Source organism: Zootoca vivipara, chromosome 1, assembly GCF_965207765.1.
Source record: "Zootoca vivipara chromosome 1, rZooViv2.hap1.1, whole genome shotgun sequence".
NCBI lineage: Eukaryota > Metazoa > Chordata > Lepidosauria > Squamata > Lacertidae > Zootoca > Zootoca vivipara.
The window spans coordinates 69,345,072-69,361,662 of NC_142582.1; the positions used below are offsets into that span (position 1 = coordinate 69,345,072).

Sequence of the window (16,591 nt, forward strand, 5' to 3'; positions counted from 1 at the left end):
TGGGAAAGTTAGCAAAACATACACCCAAAAAGGAAGGACAAGTTTTCTAAAGTTTGGTATCCATTTATCGAATATGCTCAAGCAAAGGAATATGATTGGCAGCCGCCCTCTTTCCATGGATTCCTTTGGGAAAACATTATTGGATAATATGTTCAGGAAGGGTGATTGTCTGGAACCATGATGCTGTTTATGGAATTCTCGCTCCTCACATCATTCCTTCCTTTGCTCTTTTCTGTTGTCATTATGGTTTTTTTTGTGTGTATTGGAAAATTAAAATTAAGAACAATCACCTCCCCCGCGCCCCCAAAAGCCACGTGGTACATTCTAGTAACTTTCTCCAGGTCCCTCCAATGCCTCCTCACGGTTCTGCCAACCCCTGGACCATGGGCGTAACCAAGGGAAGGCATTGGGGGGGAGGGAAGCTGCTCCCTTCCCAACAAGAAAAACCAATACCGGTCCGGTACAGTACTTAACTTACTGAGGTTTTGATTCCCCATCATGAAGCCTGGCTACGCCCTGAACAGAAACCGTTCAGAGACGCTAGGCGCGTCGAGGTCTCGAAGGCGCTTCAGAAGCGCGCTCTGGAACAAGCCGTGCAGCAGTCGCAGAAGCGAGGGAACCGGTTGCTCTTTAACTTTAAGGAGGGACTTTGCACTTTAACTTTAAGCTGGGCGGGAAAAGCTCCCGGAGGCGTTAGCGCGCCAGAGAGGAGGAGGAGGAGGAGGAGAGAGGACAATAAACGCCTAAGGGAAGAGAGGCGTCAGCTCCTGCCGCCAAGCCAGTCGCGCGCTCCGGGGGAGACCTGCCGTCGTGGATCATGGAGTCCAGTGTGGTGAGGAAAGCAACGTCGGGCGGGTGGAGTGGGGCGCCAAGGGGAGCCTCTCCCTCCCAACTCAGCGAAGGCTGCCCGGGGACGCAAGTGCCCTTTGTACGCCCAGGTGCCTGAAAAGGCCATTCGCCTCAGCTGCCTTTGTTTACCTTCCTCCCCAATGAAGTTTTGCTACTGGCATTCGGGATATGGATTCTTGCCGAGTTTAGGGCTGCGGCTGCGCGGTAATGAGTGAAGGGGAATAACTGAAAATAAACTATTTCAGATGTGTTGCTTCCTCGACAGCTCCCCCCCCCCAGTTCTCATCATTTCCTTATTTCTTTGAGAGTCTAATTAGGGTTGCCAACTTACAGGGGGCAGGGGATGGCCAGACCTGCTCTTGTGCCTTTTAGCTGCCTGTTGGTGTGCAGAAATGCGCAGCTGAAGCCTTTTTGCAAGCCTGCAGAGAAGCATTAAGGGCAGCAGTCCCATGCCTGTGTGAAGGCACTGTATAGAGGGGCTGACTGAAAAGACGGAAACCTCATCCATGCAAGTTGGTGGTTCCCAATTAGCTAAGTACCCCTTGTTTCTCAACAAACAAACAAACAAACAAACAGGAAAAAAACAAAACCACAAGTTTTGGACTTTCTCACTTTTGAGAATTTTGATACCTCTAAGGTAGGTTTTGTCATGTGCCCTGGAATCTCTGGGTTAAGGTTACCAGATTTTTTTCAATGAATCCGGGGAGACTTTTCAACTTTAGCTGGAATGGAAGGATTTTGTCAGGGGGCTGATTTGTAATTCTGGGGACTGTCCCCAGGAAAGTGTGACATCTGGTAACCTTATTGTTAAACCATTCTGCAGTGCATTTTTTAAAGCCTAAATCTTTACATCATGAAATTTTATATTAAGCTTTGTGCAGTGTATATGCGTATTAGGTTTTACTATGCTAGTTATCCCAAGCTGCAATGTTTTTCATTGGAGGGACCTGGGTAAAGTTACTAGAATGTACCATGTGGGGTTTTTTGTGGGGGGGGGGTGATTGTTATTAATTTTCATTTTCCAATAAACAAAGAAACCATAATGACAACAGAAAAGAGCAAAGGAAGGAACAATGTGAGGAGCGAGAATTCCATAAACAGCATCATGGTTCCAGACAGTAATGTTTTTCCAAAGGAATCCATGGGAAGAGGGCGGCTGCCAATCCTCTTTCTTTGCTTGAGCATATTCGATAAACGGATGCCAAACTTTAGTAACCCTACTCTGGGTGGGCTGCACAGGCTCCTTGGGGTTTGTGGACCACTGGGAACCACTGATGTAAGTGACTGTGTGTATAAAAGTGAGAGTTGATGACAGTGACAGATCTTGGGGTCCCAAATTTTAGCAGTGCCCCGTGCAATGCCAAAATCCAGCACTATCTTGCTCCATTCTACATCATAGCTGCTGTGCTCCCCCTGCCTGAGGCTCTGCGTCCAGTGCAGCTGAACCCTAAATCCATCTCTGATGATGATTACTTAAGTGCACAACAGGTGTCTTGACTTGAAATGAGAGAGGTTGTTTTTTGATTAGACTGGTTCTTGTAGGACTGGTTCTGTGCACTTTGGTACTTTATCCTGAGCCTTGCACACAACATGCAATTAAACCGATCTTTCCTGCCTGCAGTTGTCCTTGAGAAATTCAAGGCTCAAATTCTTGCTTTACCATTTGGCTCACAGTATTGCTTTGAGCAAGTTTCTGTTTCTCAGGGATATCTACTGCATGGAATTGGAAGGGGCTGTGACGTCATTACGGTGAAGCACATTGTTCGGGGCTGAAAACTGCTATGGAAATGTGATGCTAAACTGGCACAACTGTGTAGCAAAGCTTTACACCTGCAGCACATTCAGTGTTTGGTCGATACTTCTTGAGAGTGTGTGGGGCAGTTAGCCTGCAGGATGCCTGAGTCCCTTTTCTTATTCCTGGGGTCCTGGATCCAGCAAGGGTTAAAATCTAATGGAGGATTCAAGTGCTGAAGTAAGCTTCTTGGTGAGTTAATGGCCCTAAGTAGGGTCATTGGTATAACAAAGGAGATTGCTTTGTGCCAGAGGTCAGATGGGCCCCCTTCCCTCACCTGGCTGGTTATTGGGAGGACTATGGCCAATGTGTGTATGAACTGGCAGGCAGAAGCCAGAGAATGAGAGCCATGCTTGATTTCTGTTTGATTCCAAGACAGTGACTATGGGAGAAGCAAGACTTTATGGGGTGATAATGCTGTGAGCCCTTCCATCTTAGGCACAGGTTGTATTTTGTGTAAATAAACCATACGGTATATCCTAAAGACACCACAGTCTCTGCTGTCCCTCATTCTGAGGAAACCGAGCCCTGGGTAAGTGCCTGGAACCCCTGGCATCTTGCACCAATCAGAGATTGGGGTGGCATGCAACAATACTTAGTGTGTGTGTGTGTTTGTTTTTCTTTTCCAGGATCTCTCTTTACTGATTGTTGGGATGGTGGTTGCAATATCTGTTGCATTGTTGGTTTTTAAACCAATGGCCTCTCGGAAGAAGAAAAGTCCAATTACTTTACAAGATCCAAATATCAAGTATGCATTGTGTTTAAGAGAGAGAGAGGTAAATTATCTGTTCTTATATGGTTTGAATGCACTACGTGGTCTTATATTGAATTAAGCCATCCACAACAGTAATTTCTACTGTGGCTGACAGTAGCTCTCCAGGAGGAGTTCCTTTTAATTGGAGATGCCAGGGACTAAACGAAGGACTTCATACATGCAAAAGTTGTGCTGTTTATTATTAGAATCATAGAATTGTAGAGTTGTAAGGGTCAACAAGATGGGACACAGGTGGCGCTGTGGTCTAAACCGCAGAGAGTAGGGCTTGCCGATCAGAGGGTCAGCGGTTCAAATCCCCGCGATGGGGTGAGCTCCCGTTGTTTGGTCCCAGATCTAGCAGTTTGAAAATATGTCAAGTGCAAGTAGATAAATATGTACCGCTCTGGCGGGGAAGGTAAACGGTGTTTCCGTGCGCTGCTCTGGTTCACCAGAAACAGCTTAGTCATGCTGGCCACATGACCCAGAAGTTATCTGCGGACAAACGCCAGTTCCCTCGGCCTATAGGGCGAGATGAGCGCTGCATCCCCAGAGTCGCCTGCAACTGGACCTAATGGTCAGAGGTACCTTTACCTTTAAGGGACAACAAAGGTCATTGGGATGCAATGCAGGAATCTTTTGCCCAGTGTGGGGCTCGAACCCTTGACTCTGAGATTAAGAATCTTTTGCTATTATATTTATACCTTGCATTTCCCTGACAGAAATCAATGCAGCTTGCAGATAAAAAACAAGAATAACTAAAAACATAGAAAAACCAATAATTAAAATAAAATTAAGTATTGATAGAATCAAAACTACATACATATATAAAATCTGTTTTAAAAATATAATTACCCTAAAAGCAACATGGCACCAGCCCTTTAATTAAAAGAAGTCAATTCCTAAAAGCCTGTTGGAGCAGGAAAGTATTCAGCCGCCAGAAGGACAGCAAGTAAGGTGCTACTCCAGCTTCTCTAGGGTGGGAGTTCCAGAGTCTGGGGGCAGCTACCGAGAAGGCCCTCTGCCATGTTCCCACCAAGCTTGCCTGTGAGAGTGGTGGGACTGAGAGAAAAGCCTCCGCTGAATATCTCAAAACCCAGGCAGGCTTGGATGAGGGAGTAAGGTCTTTCACACAGCTTGGACCTAAGCTGTGTTTGCATTTCATAGCAAGAAACGAACTTTGACATATTTTCCCTGTGTTATGGCCGTATCTCTGTGCCAAATCACTGCACAATGCACAAAATGCCTCTGAAATAAAATGAAAATAGCCAATCTTTACTAATTTCAAGGTGCTGAGCACAAAAATGACATTAAAATTAGTTGATTGGCTCCTGTTTAGGAGATACAAAGATGATCATGTGTAAATGACCCAGTCCACATTGAGTACACAATTTCATTTGGCAACGCTGTATTTCAAACTCCACAATTCTTACACAAGAAGAACTGAACAATCTTGTTTTGTGAGCTGTAGCGCTGTGAAGGCCAAAGCGGAGTTACTGGGATCAAGACTTCAGCAATGGAATCTTCTGAAGGAAATTGTCTGAGTGACTTCGATTCACGCTAGTCATGAAGATGACCTTATGTTCTGCTATGATGTAAATGGCCTGATGAATGTCCTTGGAATCATTCAGGGTGATGAGAAAAAAAAGCTTGGGATGTGTTTTGTCTGGTGTCAGCTAGCTTACACGGGAATGTCAAAGCAGAAAACTACAAGGAACTGGTCGAGGACATGTTGTCACTGTCCTTAAAGATCCCCTTTCTCCATTCCCACTTGAATTTCTTTCCTGACAACTGTGGTGTGGCTAGTGATGAGTCTTCATCGGGAAATTGCAATGACGGAGAAACGTTTCCAGTGGTCTGCTGCCATGTTTGCTGACTTCTGTCAGAGATGATCCTGAACAGCTATGCAAGTGACAGGCAAAGCGGCATTGGATGTAGAAGCCAGCTTTACCGATGCATGTTGCATGTGTATATTCTTCAGTTATGTAGTAAACCTTTGCACATCTCTATGAAACAGTCATTTTGTGCTTTCATTGTTGCATTCGTGTTCAGCACCTCAAGATCTATAAGAAATGGCTACTTTTATTTCAGAGACATGACTTATGTCAGAATTTGTTGTGCAATGTAATGTACCAAGTGACTTTCTTCAAGTTAAAGAAGAATGCCACATCCCTAAACAGCCATTTGCATGGACAGAGTGGGGAAGCAATCACTGTGGTTGGGACAACAGGGTCAGATAGATTTGCCTAAATGCATTTATGTCCTGCACATAAGTGTCCCAGAAATAACTGATTGAGCCCTGTAGGAAGCAAAACACATCAGATTGATCTAGCACGGCCCCTCTTTTGTTCTTAAGCCAATCTTAAGTCAGTGCCAGATGATCAGCTGAAGTAAAACAGGGCAGAAACTAAGGAGAAGTGGAAGGTGTTGTTTGCCAAGTGTATAATTTTACCTGTAAGCTTTTTAAGGGGCTTGGCTGGGAAGCAAGATTGAGAAAACAAGTGAAGAGATGAAAGCACACGAAACAGTTCTGATTACATGCAAAATGTAGGTGCTTCCACACTAAATGACCATAGAATTGTAGAATTGGAAGGTACACCAAGGATCATCTAGTCCAACCCCCTGCAATGCAGCAATAAAGAACCAAGTTCTTACAAATGTGGAATGGGCATTATGTGGCACCTGTAGTAGCGCCTGTTCTGCTAATCAAAGCCAACCCATGAAGAGTATTATGCGACTTTAAAAATTTGAAGTTTTGGAATGTTTTGTTACATAGCATAACCCTACAGTACCCACCTTTTGTGTTTTTACAGGAGATCAGTCATGATACCAGGAGATTTCGGTTTGAACTCCCATCATCAAAACATATATTGGGCTTGCCTGTAGGTAAGCATGGCTGCATATTATGATTTCTAACACAGAGCCTTTTGGGTGACAGCACCTCACCTCTGGAAAATCACTCTGGAGACTCTTCAGAACTGACTCAACTCCAATGTCAGTGGAGGCAAATTAAGATTGCACAGACTTTTCTTGGAGTAACAGCTTAAAAACAATGATGTTTGCAAGCATAATGTGAGATTGTGTTGGTTTCCAATTCTTCATTTTCCTGAAATTGATTTCCATGTGTTTTCAAACTTATGTTCACAATTTTGAAGATCTCTCTCTCTCTCTCTTAAAAAATGTAAAATTTAAGCAGCCCAACCAGATTAGCTAGTTTGTGAATGAACTTTGTGAACTTTGGAATGAAAAGTTAACAGTTTCTCCCACCTAGGCCAACACGTATATCTCTCTGCCAAAGTGGACGGTAACCTTGTGATCCGGGCCTACACTCCAGTTTCTAGTGATGAAGTGAGAGGCTATGTTGATTTAATCATAAAGGTATATTTAAAGTTATTTAATGCTGGTAGCTTAATCCGCTTGGATTTTGGTTCTATTTCTCATATTAACATGGGTCTAAATCACAATTTGCAATCAGAAATTGGATCATTTTTTAATTTTACGTCTGAAGAAGCACGCTAGGTTATTACTAACATATTTTTAAAGTGTATGGGCTCATTCTGGAATCAGAGAATGGTGTGGAAATGATGGGAAATACGCTTTGCATCAGCTTCCTTTATTATACATGTTAACAGAGACTTGTCTGTCTGGGCACTGAAAATAAAACACAGCTCACATTTGTGTGTGTGTGTACAATGACCTTAAAGTGCTCTCATGGGTGTTTTGAAGATTGGTTCTACTGTGGGCACTGAATATGTCTGCAGGTTCTGCTGGATTTAGTGGGTTATAGGGGTGGGGGGATGTAATGATGTATATCTTGAATGCCAGCCACAGAACTTTGTACTGATCTGCCCCCCCCCCAATATCAAATGTATAGTTGCATGTTAAATGTGCTGCTTTATGCACTGTTATGTACTGAGCTGAATCATAGAACAATAGGATCCAGAATCAGCAGCCTGATTGGCTGTTTCGGCAGGCCAATTGGGTTGCGGATTCACTTCTGCCAGCAGCCTGATTGGCTGCTCCTGCAGGCCCATCAGATTGTGGATTCACTTCCACCTGGAGTTGGATTGGGTGGCTCCTGCGGACCAATCAGACTGCTGATTCTGGATCCTATTGTTCTATGATTCAGCTCAGTACATAACATGCACATTTATGCACAATAAGCTTAATGAATGTTTTAACTTGGGGAGGGAAGAAGCTTTCAAAATCCTGGTTGCATCTTGAAGATGAAGTACAGAAACAGCTGGTTCTTTCTTCAGTGATACATTGGAATAAATGTAACTGAAGCAACTTTATTATTAACATTTTCTTGAGCACTGGAAATATTAAAGAACCAGTGTGTGTGCAAGTGACTTTCCACCCCTGTGGCTGGATCATTCATTGCTTCAGTAACTGCAGTAGTATGGAAAAACTTGAGTTGGCTAAATTAATGACTTCTTCTCAAGCCATCCTTGTATGTCACTCTGTTGTGGGGTTTTGTCTTCTCTTGTAGCAACATTTAATCTAACCCAAGATTCTTGCGAGGCTTGAAAAGAATCATTGTGCACAGGGAAGTATTAATATAGGCACCTCCATCATTTGTCCACTTGCTCTTCTGCCTGAAGGTGGCAGGTAAAAGTTGTCCAGGCATGGAATAAAGAGGTTGAAAAAACTTAAATCTGATAAATATGTCCATTTCAGGCTTTTGTATAAAACAGTAGGGCAGGGCCAGTATTGCACTAGCCATACTAAAGATAGGATGTTTCTGCTTTGATGTAAAGATTAGTGACTTGTGAGCATATTGTGTAATGCTCTGTAACACTTTGTAATGAGAAAAGTGAATCTTTTGCTGTTCTGGGGGAAGGATGTCATAGAAAGGGTGGGGAACCTGTGGTTGTCCAGATGTTGGACTACAACTTTCATCATTCCTGACCATTGGCCATGATGGAAGTTGGAGTCCAGCAACATCTGAACAACTGCAGGTCCCCTTCCCTTTGCCTACTTCTAGGATGACTCCTTACCAAAAGCTTATCCAGAGACCAAACAAGAATTAATAATTTAGACTCTTGAATTCTTAAAGTTTATCTGGTAGAGTAAATAGAATTGCAGTGGGTTGTTTTTTTGTTACAAACTCTGGGAAACCTGGGATTTTCTGGGTTCTATTTCATGTTTTGTGTGATACCAGACAATTGTGACACTTGGTTTTAGCCCAAAAGGGCAGTGTGAAAAATGTTGTTATTTACTCCTTTCCATTGCATCTCACTGTTGCCTTAAAGTAAAATGGCTAAATTCTTTCTACCACTGTTGTGTGTTCCCCTACTTCCTCTTCAAACAGGTTTACTACAAAAACATTCACCCCAAGTTTCCAGAAGGTGGGAAGATGTCCCAGCATTTAGACAACATGAAGATTGGTGATACCATTGACTTCAGAGGACCTAATGGACTTCTGGTATACAAGGGGTCAGGTACAATAAGGTCACAGAATCCAGATGCTTAAAATAGCTGCTAGATGATGTGATGAAGAAGATATTTGGGGCAGTATTTCACCTGTTGTCTGAACACTGTAACTTTAGTATGATGTGTTAGTAAGAGGGTAATCAACAGGAATTTGTGACAACTGAACAGTGGTGATGCTCTTGAGAGACAGAGATGGGCAGATCTCACTGAGAGATAAGAGTGACAGCATCTCAGCTGAAGCAGCGTGGCTTCAAGATGATGTGTATCTCTAAATCATTTAAGCTGTCATGTGCTGCAGTAGAATTGGAGCAGTCATTTCATTAGGCACTATGGAAGGGAGAGAGAGTGGACTGCAGGGCCTCTTCATCAGTTCTGCTGAGATATCACAAATATTTGGACCCTCCACTTATGGAAATCTTTCAATTCTAGCCTGTCATTACAAGAACTCTACAACTGAAAAACAGTGCCCCGAGTTTGCCTTTTTCTTTCTTCCTACCAATCTTTCTCTCTCTCTCTTGTGTCACTCACCTCAGGCTTATAAAGTAAAAGACATGACACAAAAGAAAAGGAAAAAAAGATTGGTAGGGAGAAAGAAAGAAAGAGGCAAACTCAAAATTTAAAAAGGATCAGACTGCCCAGAGCAACTTCCAAACATATCACTTACATTTGTAAGCTGCTCTGGGCACCTCTTTTTCTTTTTTCTTTAAACTGAAGAGTAGGATAAAAATGCTTTAAATAATAATAATAATAATAATAATAATAATAATAATAATTTTTGCTAAGATAATTGCTAACTCCAGTCCTTTTTAAAATACATGTGCATGTTTACTTGAAAGTCCTATGCATGTTTACTTGAAAGTAAGTCCCACTGTGTGCAGTGGGACGTACTCTCAAGTAACTATGTACAGAATTACAGTTTTAATTACATAGTTTTCTATTCCAAGGTAGCTGCTGTAAATGAAGCAACGTACTCCAACCTATAAATCTTGGCTTCTACTGGCTAGACTATATTGCCTCACTGTTAATATGATGAGTGACCGGCTGTGTAGCGCAATCCTGTGTTTACTTGGAGGTAAAGCCTACTGTTTCAGTAGGTTTACATAGGATTGCAGATTTAAAGAGCAGTGTTGCATGGCACAATGATTAAATGCTGCTGAAATGATCATAGGTCACTCTTTGGTTTGCCTTGACAGTTGTAATCTCATTTTCACATTTCACACAGGTAAATTTTCTATCAAGCCAGATAAGAAGTCTGAAGCAAGGATAAAGTTTGCAAAACATGTTGGAATGATAGCTGGAGGAACAGGTATGATATTATGCCTTTGTGAGCGGACAGATAGGGTTGAGCACATGGCAAGAACTAAAGTTACTGCATATGTTTTATGTGATCATAAAACTTTAGGTGGGGTTAGTTTGAGGCTTTCCCATATTCATTGTGGGCACTTCTGAAGTCCTTCATGCCAGAGGACTCCGTGTGTGGAGGCTGCTTGGCAAGCCATTCTAGTATTTGTTGACCCCTGGTTTTAACTCAGTAGATGGTATTTTGTGATAACTAAAGCCTCTGTCACCCTTGGGCCCGTTATAACTTATCAACAGCATAGAAATGTTGCATTTATACAAAATACATTTACTTGGGCACGATTTAAGATTCCTGCTTCCTCTTTCAGCAATGGGTGATATGGCAGTGGTCTGCCCTTTATTTAGCTCAATATTCAGTTGCATCTGCCACTGTTTCTTTTCACCTGCTGGAGAAGTCTCCTTTTGCCCCACGACAGAAGGGTGGAAGGTAGCATTGCAGTAAGAGCTGGGTGGGAGAAGCTGTGGCTGCATTGTTGTGGGGCAATTGTGGGGCCGCTAAGAGGCAGGAGTGCTTTCTGTGTTGCACCCTGGTAACACTCTGGCCAACATCTATTTGAGAACTGAGTGATCTATAACTGTCTGGTTCAGTGAAAACATGGCCCGAGCACAAGAGCTTGGGGTCATGCAGTAATTCTGAAATAGTAACCATCTTGGAGCAGGTAGTATTGATCCTACTGGGTGGCTGGGTAAACCCAGCCAGATGGGCGGGGTAGGTATAAAAATTAATCATCATCATCATTGTCGTCGTCCTTAGGAATATACTTACCAATCTAAGAGATTTTGTCTGAAGTGTGAATTCAGCTACACTGAATATACTAAATGCAGGCTAATCATCAAGCACTACTGCTAAGTAGTCCATTTCCCCTTGTCCTATTTTACAGCTAGTCAAACAAAATCTGGGACGAACTAATCTAAAATCTTACAAAAATCCAATTATCATAAGGCAGCATTAAGTGTCTCTGCTTGTGGGAATGGGAAAATAAGCATCTAATTGTTGCTTTTGGCTTTGATTTTTATAGGAATTACTCCAATGCTTCAACTAATTCGTCACATTACAAAGGACCCCAAAGATAACACCAAGTGTTACCTTCTTTTTGCTAACCAGGTGAATAGACTTCTCCAGTTTATTCATTTTTCTCTGTGGTTCTCCCAAAGGATTTCAACCAGTGGAACTGAAACAGGGATTTGACAAGCAACGGTTTGAGTGTTAGGAGGTAGCCAGAGAAGGCAGCTTGTATGCATTTTCCCATCCAGGATAAACCAGAAAGTTAATGTTAATCACACTTACCTAATAAGGTAAAAAAAAATAAGAGGGGGCAGTGTAGTTAGAAACAATGGTGCATAAAAGTTATTAAGAGGTGCGTGTGTGCGTGAATCTCCCAATTATTGTACTTTGTGGATGTTTAACTGAGTTTCTACCGATAGACAGAAGAAGATATATTATTGAGACCAGAGCTTGAAGATGCAGCAGCAAATCACTCGGATCAGTTTAAACTGTGGTACACTTTGGACAGACCACCTCAGGGTAAGCGACTCCAGCTTTACAGACTAATGAAGCTTCTACTTGTATGCAAATAATTTGAATATGGCACACTTCTAGTGTAGGGATAAGTTTGCCTTGCTATGATGTTAGATAAATTCTAGTGAGCTTTTAAAGTTTGTGAACCAGGATTTTTCTGTCACTGATCATTTTTCCTGGTTGTTGTTGATGATGCACCCCAAGAACCCTTGCAAAGCAAAATGCTGTTTCACTAGTAAGACAAAAACATAAGGTGTTAGGACTTTACTTTGGGGGTAACCACAGGAATCATGATGGTTAGGATTTTCTTTAGAGGGAGGCGAGAGGGGAAGAAGGAACAGCAGCTCTATGGAACAACCACCAACTTTTTTTTCTTGGTTTAAAACTAGGAGCCTGCCCCATATAGATTTTATAAATGCTGTCCATGCTGTTTGTAAGATTCAGTAAGGGCTTTACTAGGTTCTAGTTATGTCCTTGGAATGTGCATCAAACTATCAGCTGGAGATCTGATGGCTACCCATCAGGAGTGGTTAATATGTTGCTGGGCTCCAGTTTCTCCATCAGCCTCCACCCAGCGTGGTGGGGAAGTCTACCTGGTGGACTACTGGTTTCCTGCCATGCACGATGGTCTCACTCATTCAATTCAGGGGCTGCCACTTTATGGAACTGAATCTGGAAGCCCTTCTAGATGAGTTTGGATCATGATAGAATCCTCTCTGGATATCACGTAGTAGACATATCTGGTGTATTCCTAAGGTGATATAATAGACAAGTAATTAATATGAAAGACTAGCCCTGAAGCTTTCTAACTATGTCCACCATTTTTTCCATTTCAGGCTGGAAGTATAGTGCTGGTTTTATTACGGATAGCATGATAAAAGAACATATGCCTCCCCCTGTCAGTGAGACTCTGATTCTGATGTGTGGACCCCCACCTATGATTCAGTTTGCTTGTCTGCCTAATCTTGAAAAGCTAGGGTATGCTAAAGAAAACACTTTTGCTTATTAAACCGGATGTTGTACCACCCCTTTTATAGTATGTTGTTGGTACATATAAATTTTGTGTTAAAGCAGCGATGGGAGGCAGGTAGTAAAATCGATGACTGATGGGAGTGGTATTTCCCGGACATAGCTGGGATTCGGCTGTTGGAAATCCCTGGGATAATCTGGATGTATGGCAACCGATGTTTATACCAACATTGCACTCAGAGTTTGCATGCTACTCATAGTAACGGTGCTAGGTTATGCCTTCCTCTGCGTTGAGATGCTGCTTATACTGTTGCAACTATGTAATTACAACAGCTTCTTTTGTCCAAAAGTAGTTCTATAACCAGTAGAAGAATGCTGCATTTAAGAGGGCTATCAGGGGAAGCTAACAGTTTTCCATTTAATTGCAGGCTTTTGGTATATAGGAGTCCTTATTTACATAAACATCAAATTGTTTTGTTAAATTTGTTTCTGGTGACCACTGAAGTATGTTCGTTATTCTGTCGTCTTCCTCCCCCCCCCAGATTTTTCACATGCCATCAGCTTTAGTGAACCCCATCTCAGAAAACCAGGGGGAACATCAGTGCTTCCTGTAAGAACCATGCAAGAGTAGGCAGAAAGTGAAATCTACTGTTGAGATCATCCTATCGGCTGGGGCCATGCTGCTATTGGAGCATGAAAGCCAAAGCCAAAGGTTGCACAGCATGAAGAGCTTCACTGTTGGGCAGGTGCTCTTCCAAAGGAGAGAGGGTGGTAGATGTAAAAGTGGGGGTGGGGGCAAGCAATCGTTCTTAGCAGGATTCAGTCTTCAATTTCAGAACCATGTATGCAGCATTTGGGCAGTAAACCTCCTCTTACAGCTTCCCTTGAGCTGTATAGCCAAAGTACCATGCCTAGTACTTGGGCTAAGACACAAATATGGGCTGTTTCCTGCATAAACTGCATTGGAAGACACTGCAGGGAGTGTCTTAACCACCCAGCCCTTATGACATTGCCACGACAAGCTAGGAAATGTATACATAAACATTTGAGCCATATTGCTCATGCAAGTCTTGGCGTAGCTTATTCATATTCAAAATATTCATATTACACAATAGGCTTGAAGTGTATTCATAGATTGCTGTGCATGAAACTTTCTCTCTGCAACATTGGAACTCCCTGAGCCAACATTCATACCTGTGTGCCAGATAGGAAAACCTTTCTGGGAACATTTGTTAACCAATTTTATTTTCTTACACTTATTGCCACCCATTTTTCCTTTACGGAATTCAAGGTGACATACATGTCGTTGAGAGTCACCCACCCAAAACACTGACCAGACTCAGCCCTGCTTTGCTTCAGTGAGGTGGTATCCTTACGCACCTCCAGACCACAAACCCTAGTACAGGCTGTATGCATGCATATGCTTCAACAGTCACCTTTGTAAAAATGACAGACAACATACTTTTTCATGCTTTTGAAGTTAGAGCGTGCACTAGCTTGAGAACTGTAAGAAATGACAGAGATATAAATATGTTCAAAAGCTCTCCAGGGCTGAAAAGCCATTAAGTAGTTTATGCTTCCAAGTATTCATCTTGTACAAGCATTCAAGGACCCATTACTTAATAGTAAAGTCCAAACTGCCACCCATCCCAGCTTTCACATTTTGTTTCAATGGATGTCTGCTGGCTGCATGTTGACTCCTCTCTTGCAAAACGAAGACATTCAGAGTGGTGCTATTATTAACAGAATGGCAACAGAAGTTGGTACATTTGGAATGTGTGTTTTTTGCGACCAAAACTTTGTCACCAGCAGGTGGTACCCTTGCCTAATGATGTGTAGATGTCCAAAATGCTACAGTAGAGCAGGCGTGAAGGTCTTTAGAGCAGATCTGCATGAGCAAAGATTGAGGAACAAAACAAGCAGATACAAAATGTTCATGGAACTGCTATTTGCTATAAAGCCAGTTTTTGAACAGGACAGACAGTGTTCTGATTTTCATAAAGGAAACTAGAAGCAGCTGTGTGCAGTACAAACATGAATGCTACTATGAAGAAAGTAGGTAATACAAATGCTTTAAATTAAGGACAATCCCCCCCCTAGTGTGGAAACTTCTGCCTCCAGAATATTTATGGATTGGGAAAACTTATTTTCATCTCCTGATCTGCGGCAGGCTCACAACATTCCATCTGCAGAACTACTGAGACTTGGAGAGAAAAAAGCCTGTATGAAAGGGCCACTGCTTGCTTCACAATTTAGGTTGAAAACTTAAAGTAATGCCCTTCTTCCAATTAATTCCTTAAATTTATAGCAGGCATTATTAAGGAAGGCAGTCCTTACAATATTATCTAAGTTTCAAGCAGCTGGCGGTTTTACTGCTTTCTTGCCATACCAAAACTTTCTTGGAATTCCATCACTCACACTCACAAAACTGGCTACGTAATTAAACCCTGGCACTTGCAGCAATCATTGCATAGTTTCTGTGCTGTACAGGGCAGTAACGGCCAGAAGAGAAGAGAGGAAGAAGTAAGTCCAGCTCTGGTAGTCCATTTGGTCCGTTCATACTCTCTAAACATCATTTTCTGAGAAGTGTTTTGTTCTTAGCTATTATGGTAAGAAGCTCATCTGGCACAAATCCTTAGAAATGAATCCACTGAAAGCATACTGCAATAGTGAAACTGTAGTATTTAAGAAATGCAGTATTAAGGTAAACAAATATTTTCATTGCATCTTGAGCAGAGATGTTGTTTTTTTCTAGCTCATCCAATATGAGAGATGCTGGTAAGGGAGAATGTCACAGAAATAATCATGCCAGTGGGGGACCACTTCACTACTTGGCCTTATGTAGTAAAATATGTTACATTTTCTTATTACAGACCTCATGTACAATGCAGAACACAAGTTGGGAGGGAGAGAGGAAAACTGGACTGGAATAGGGTGGGAGTGTTAGTGTCCAACAGGAGACACATCAGCTACAGCTTTAGTGTAAGTGGTCAAGTAAATAATTAGCATGTTTATCATACCAGGGGATCGTTATACCAGACTGGAAGAAAAACATTGTGTTGGTTGTACTATCCATTCCTAAGGGGTGATACCTTAGAAAACTAACGTGATTCCAATAATATGCACCACGAGCGAGTACAAAATATAGAAAATGGATCACTGACTAGTAAACGGCTCACTGTGCTTTAAAATATATTTACATACTCTTAATTTTACTACTTCTAAAAATGTTGCATAGGTTCGTTGACTGCATGTATTAAGTACCTAGACCGTAGGGTTTTCATTGCTGTTGGGGTGGGAGATGTGAAAAACAGCACTTAAAAAGGTTTCACACATTTCAGTGGCATATTTTTAAACAGAGAACGCAGCCTGGACCAGTCCTATCCCCTAATACAACTGAGGTATTAAGAGCGGTGTTGGTCACATGGAATCTTCATCACCAGTCCTCAAACGTTGGTGTTAAAAATCTATCATCATTCAGCAACTGGTCTTGGCTTAACATAGTCTGGAAAAAAACCCATAGTAGACTTCATAAATCAGAGAAGTGATTAGATCCTCTACAGATTTAGTGGGAATTTACATGGGCATAAATTATGAACAGCTTATTCAAGATAATCATTATATACAACATCCAGTTTACTAACCTAATTAGAAACAGTAGAAGCTAGTTGCACACAAGTAATTTGCTTAGCTATTTCATTTCCTTTCAGGCAAATTTAATCCCTGAAATTTATAGTATTTATAGTGTGTGGAATTAAGGTCATGCATAGTAGTATAAGCAACAAGACTTTGACTTTTGAGAACGTCAGGTGTATGGAGAAATAGATGTAACTGTTCAACAAATAAAGCAGTGGCTCATATGCTTTACTGGCATTTGTACATAACTAATAGCCTTGGGAAGCTAGTTCAGCAAATG

At 41.9% G+C, this 16,591-nt stretch overlaps 2 protein-coding genes across 3 annotated transcripts in view; one reads left to right on the forward strand and one right to left on the reverse strand.

Annotated features, from left to right (window-relative positions):
* Nucleotides 1–518: 518 nt before the first annotated feature.
* On the forward strand, nucleotides 519–13,179 carry CYB5R2 (cytochrome b5 reductase 2). 2 transcript variants are annotated; one of them, XM_035118549.3, is made up of 9 exons: nucleotides 519–832; nucleotides 3,271–3,417; nucleotides 6,206–6,278; nucleotides 6,664–6,770; nucleotides 8,707–8,836; nucleotides 10,051–10,134; nucleotides 11,207–11,292; nucleotides 11,613–11,712; nucleotides 12,543–13,179. In XM_035118549.3, the coding sequence occupies exons 1-9, from the start codon at nucleotides 818–820 to the stop codon at nucleotides 12,713–12,715; spliced, it is 915 nt and encodes a 304-aa protein (XP_034974440.3). In that variant the 5' UTR covers nucleotides 519–817; the 3' UTR covers nucleotides 12,716–13,179. The 2 variants fall into 2 exon arrangements, with proteins under 2 accessions (XP_034974440.3, XP_034974451.3); XM_035118560.3 differs by lacking the exon at nucleotides 3,271–3,417 and having other exon boundaries at nucleotides 677–832.
* A 2,792-nt stretch (nucleotides 13,180–15,971) lies between these two features.
* The window catches only part of PPFIBP2 (PPFIB scaffold protein 2), a 122,370-nt gene continuing 121,750 nt past the window's right edge, over nucleotides 15,972–16,591 (reverse strand). The window contains exon 30 of the mRNA XM_088667814.1: nucleotides 15,972–16,180. Coding sequence (XP_088523940.1) covers nucleotides 16,112–16,180 — 69 coding nt within the window. The 3' untranslated portion in view covers nucleotides 15,972–16,111. The remainder of the gene's footprint in view (nucleotides 16,181–16,591) is intronic.

What these genes read in the sequence shown, in the direction of transcription:
- CYB5R2 (XM_035118549.3), top strand. An exon ending in TATATTGGGCTTGCCTGTAG is followed by an intron (nt 6,279 to 6,663) that starts GTAAGCATGGCT and finishes TCTCCCACCTAG; the next exon opens with GCCAACACGTATATCTCTCT. An exon ending in ATGTTGATTTAATCATAAAG is followed by an intron (nt 6,771 to 8,706) that starts GTATATTTAAAG and finishes CTCTTCAAACAG; the next exon opens with GTTTACTACAAAAACATTCA.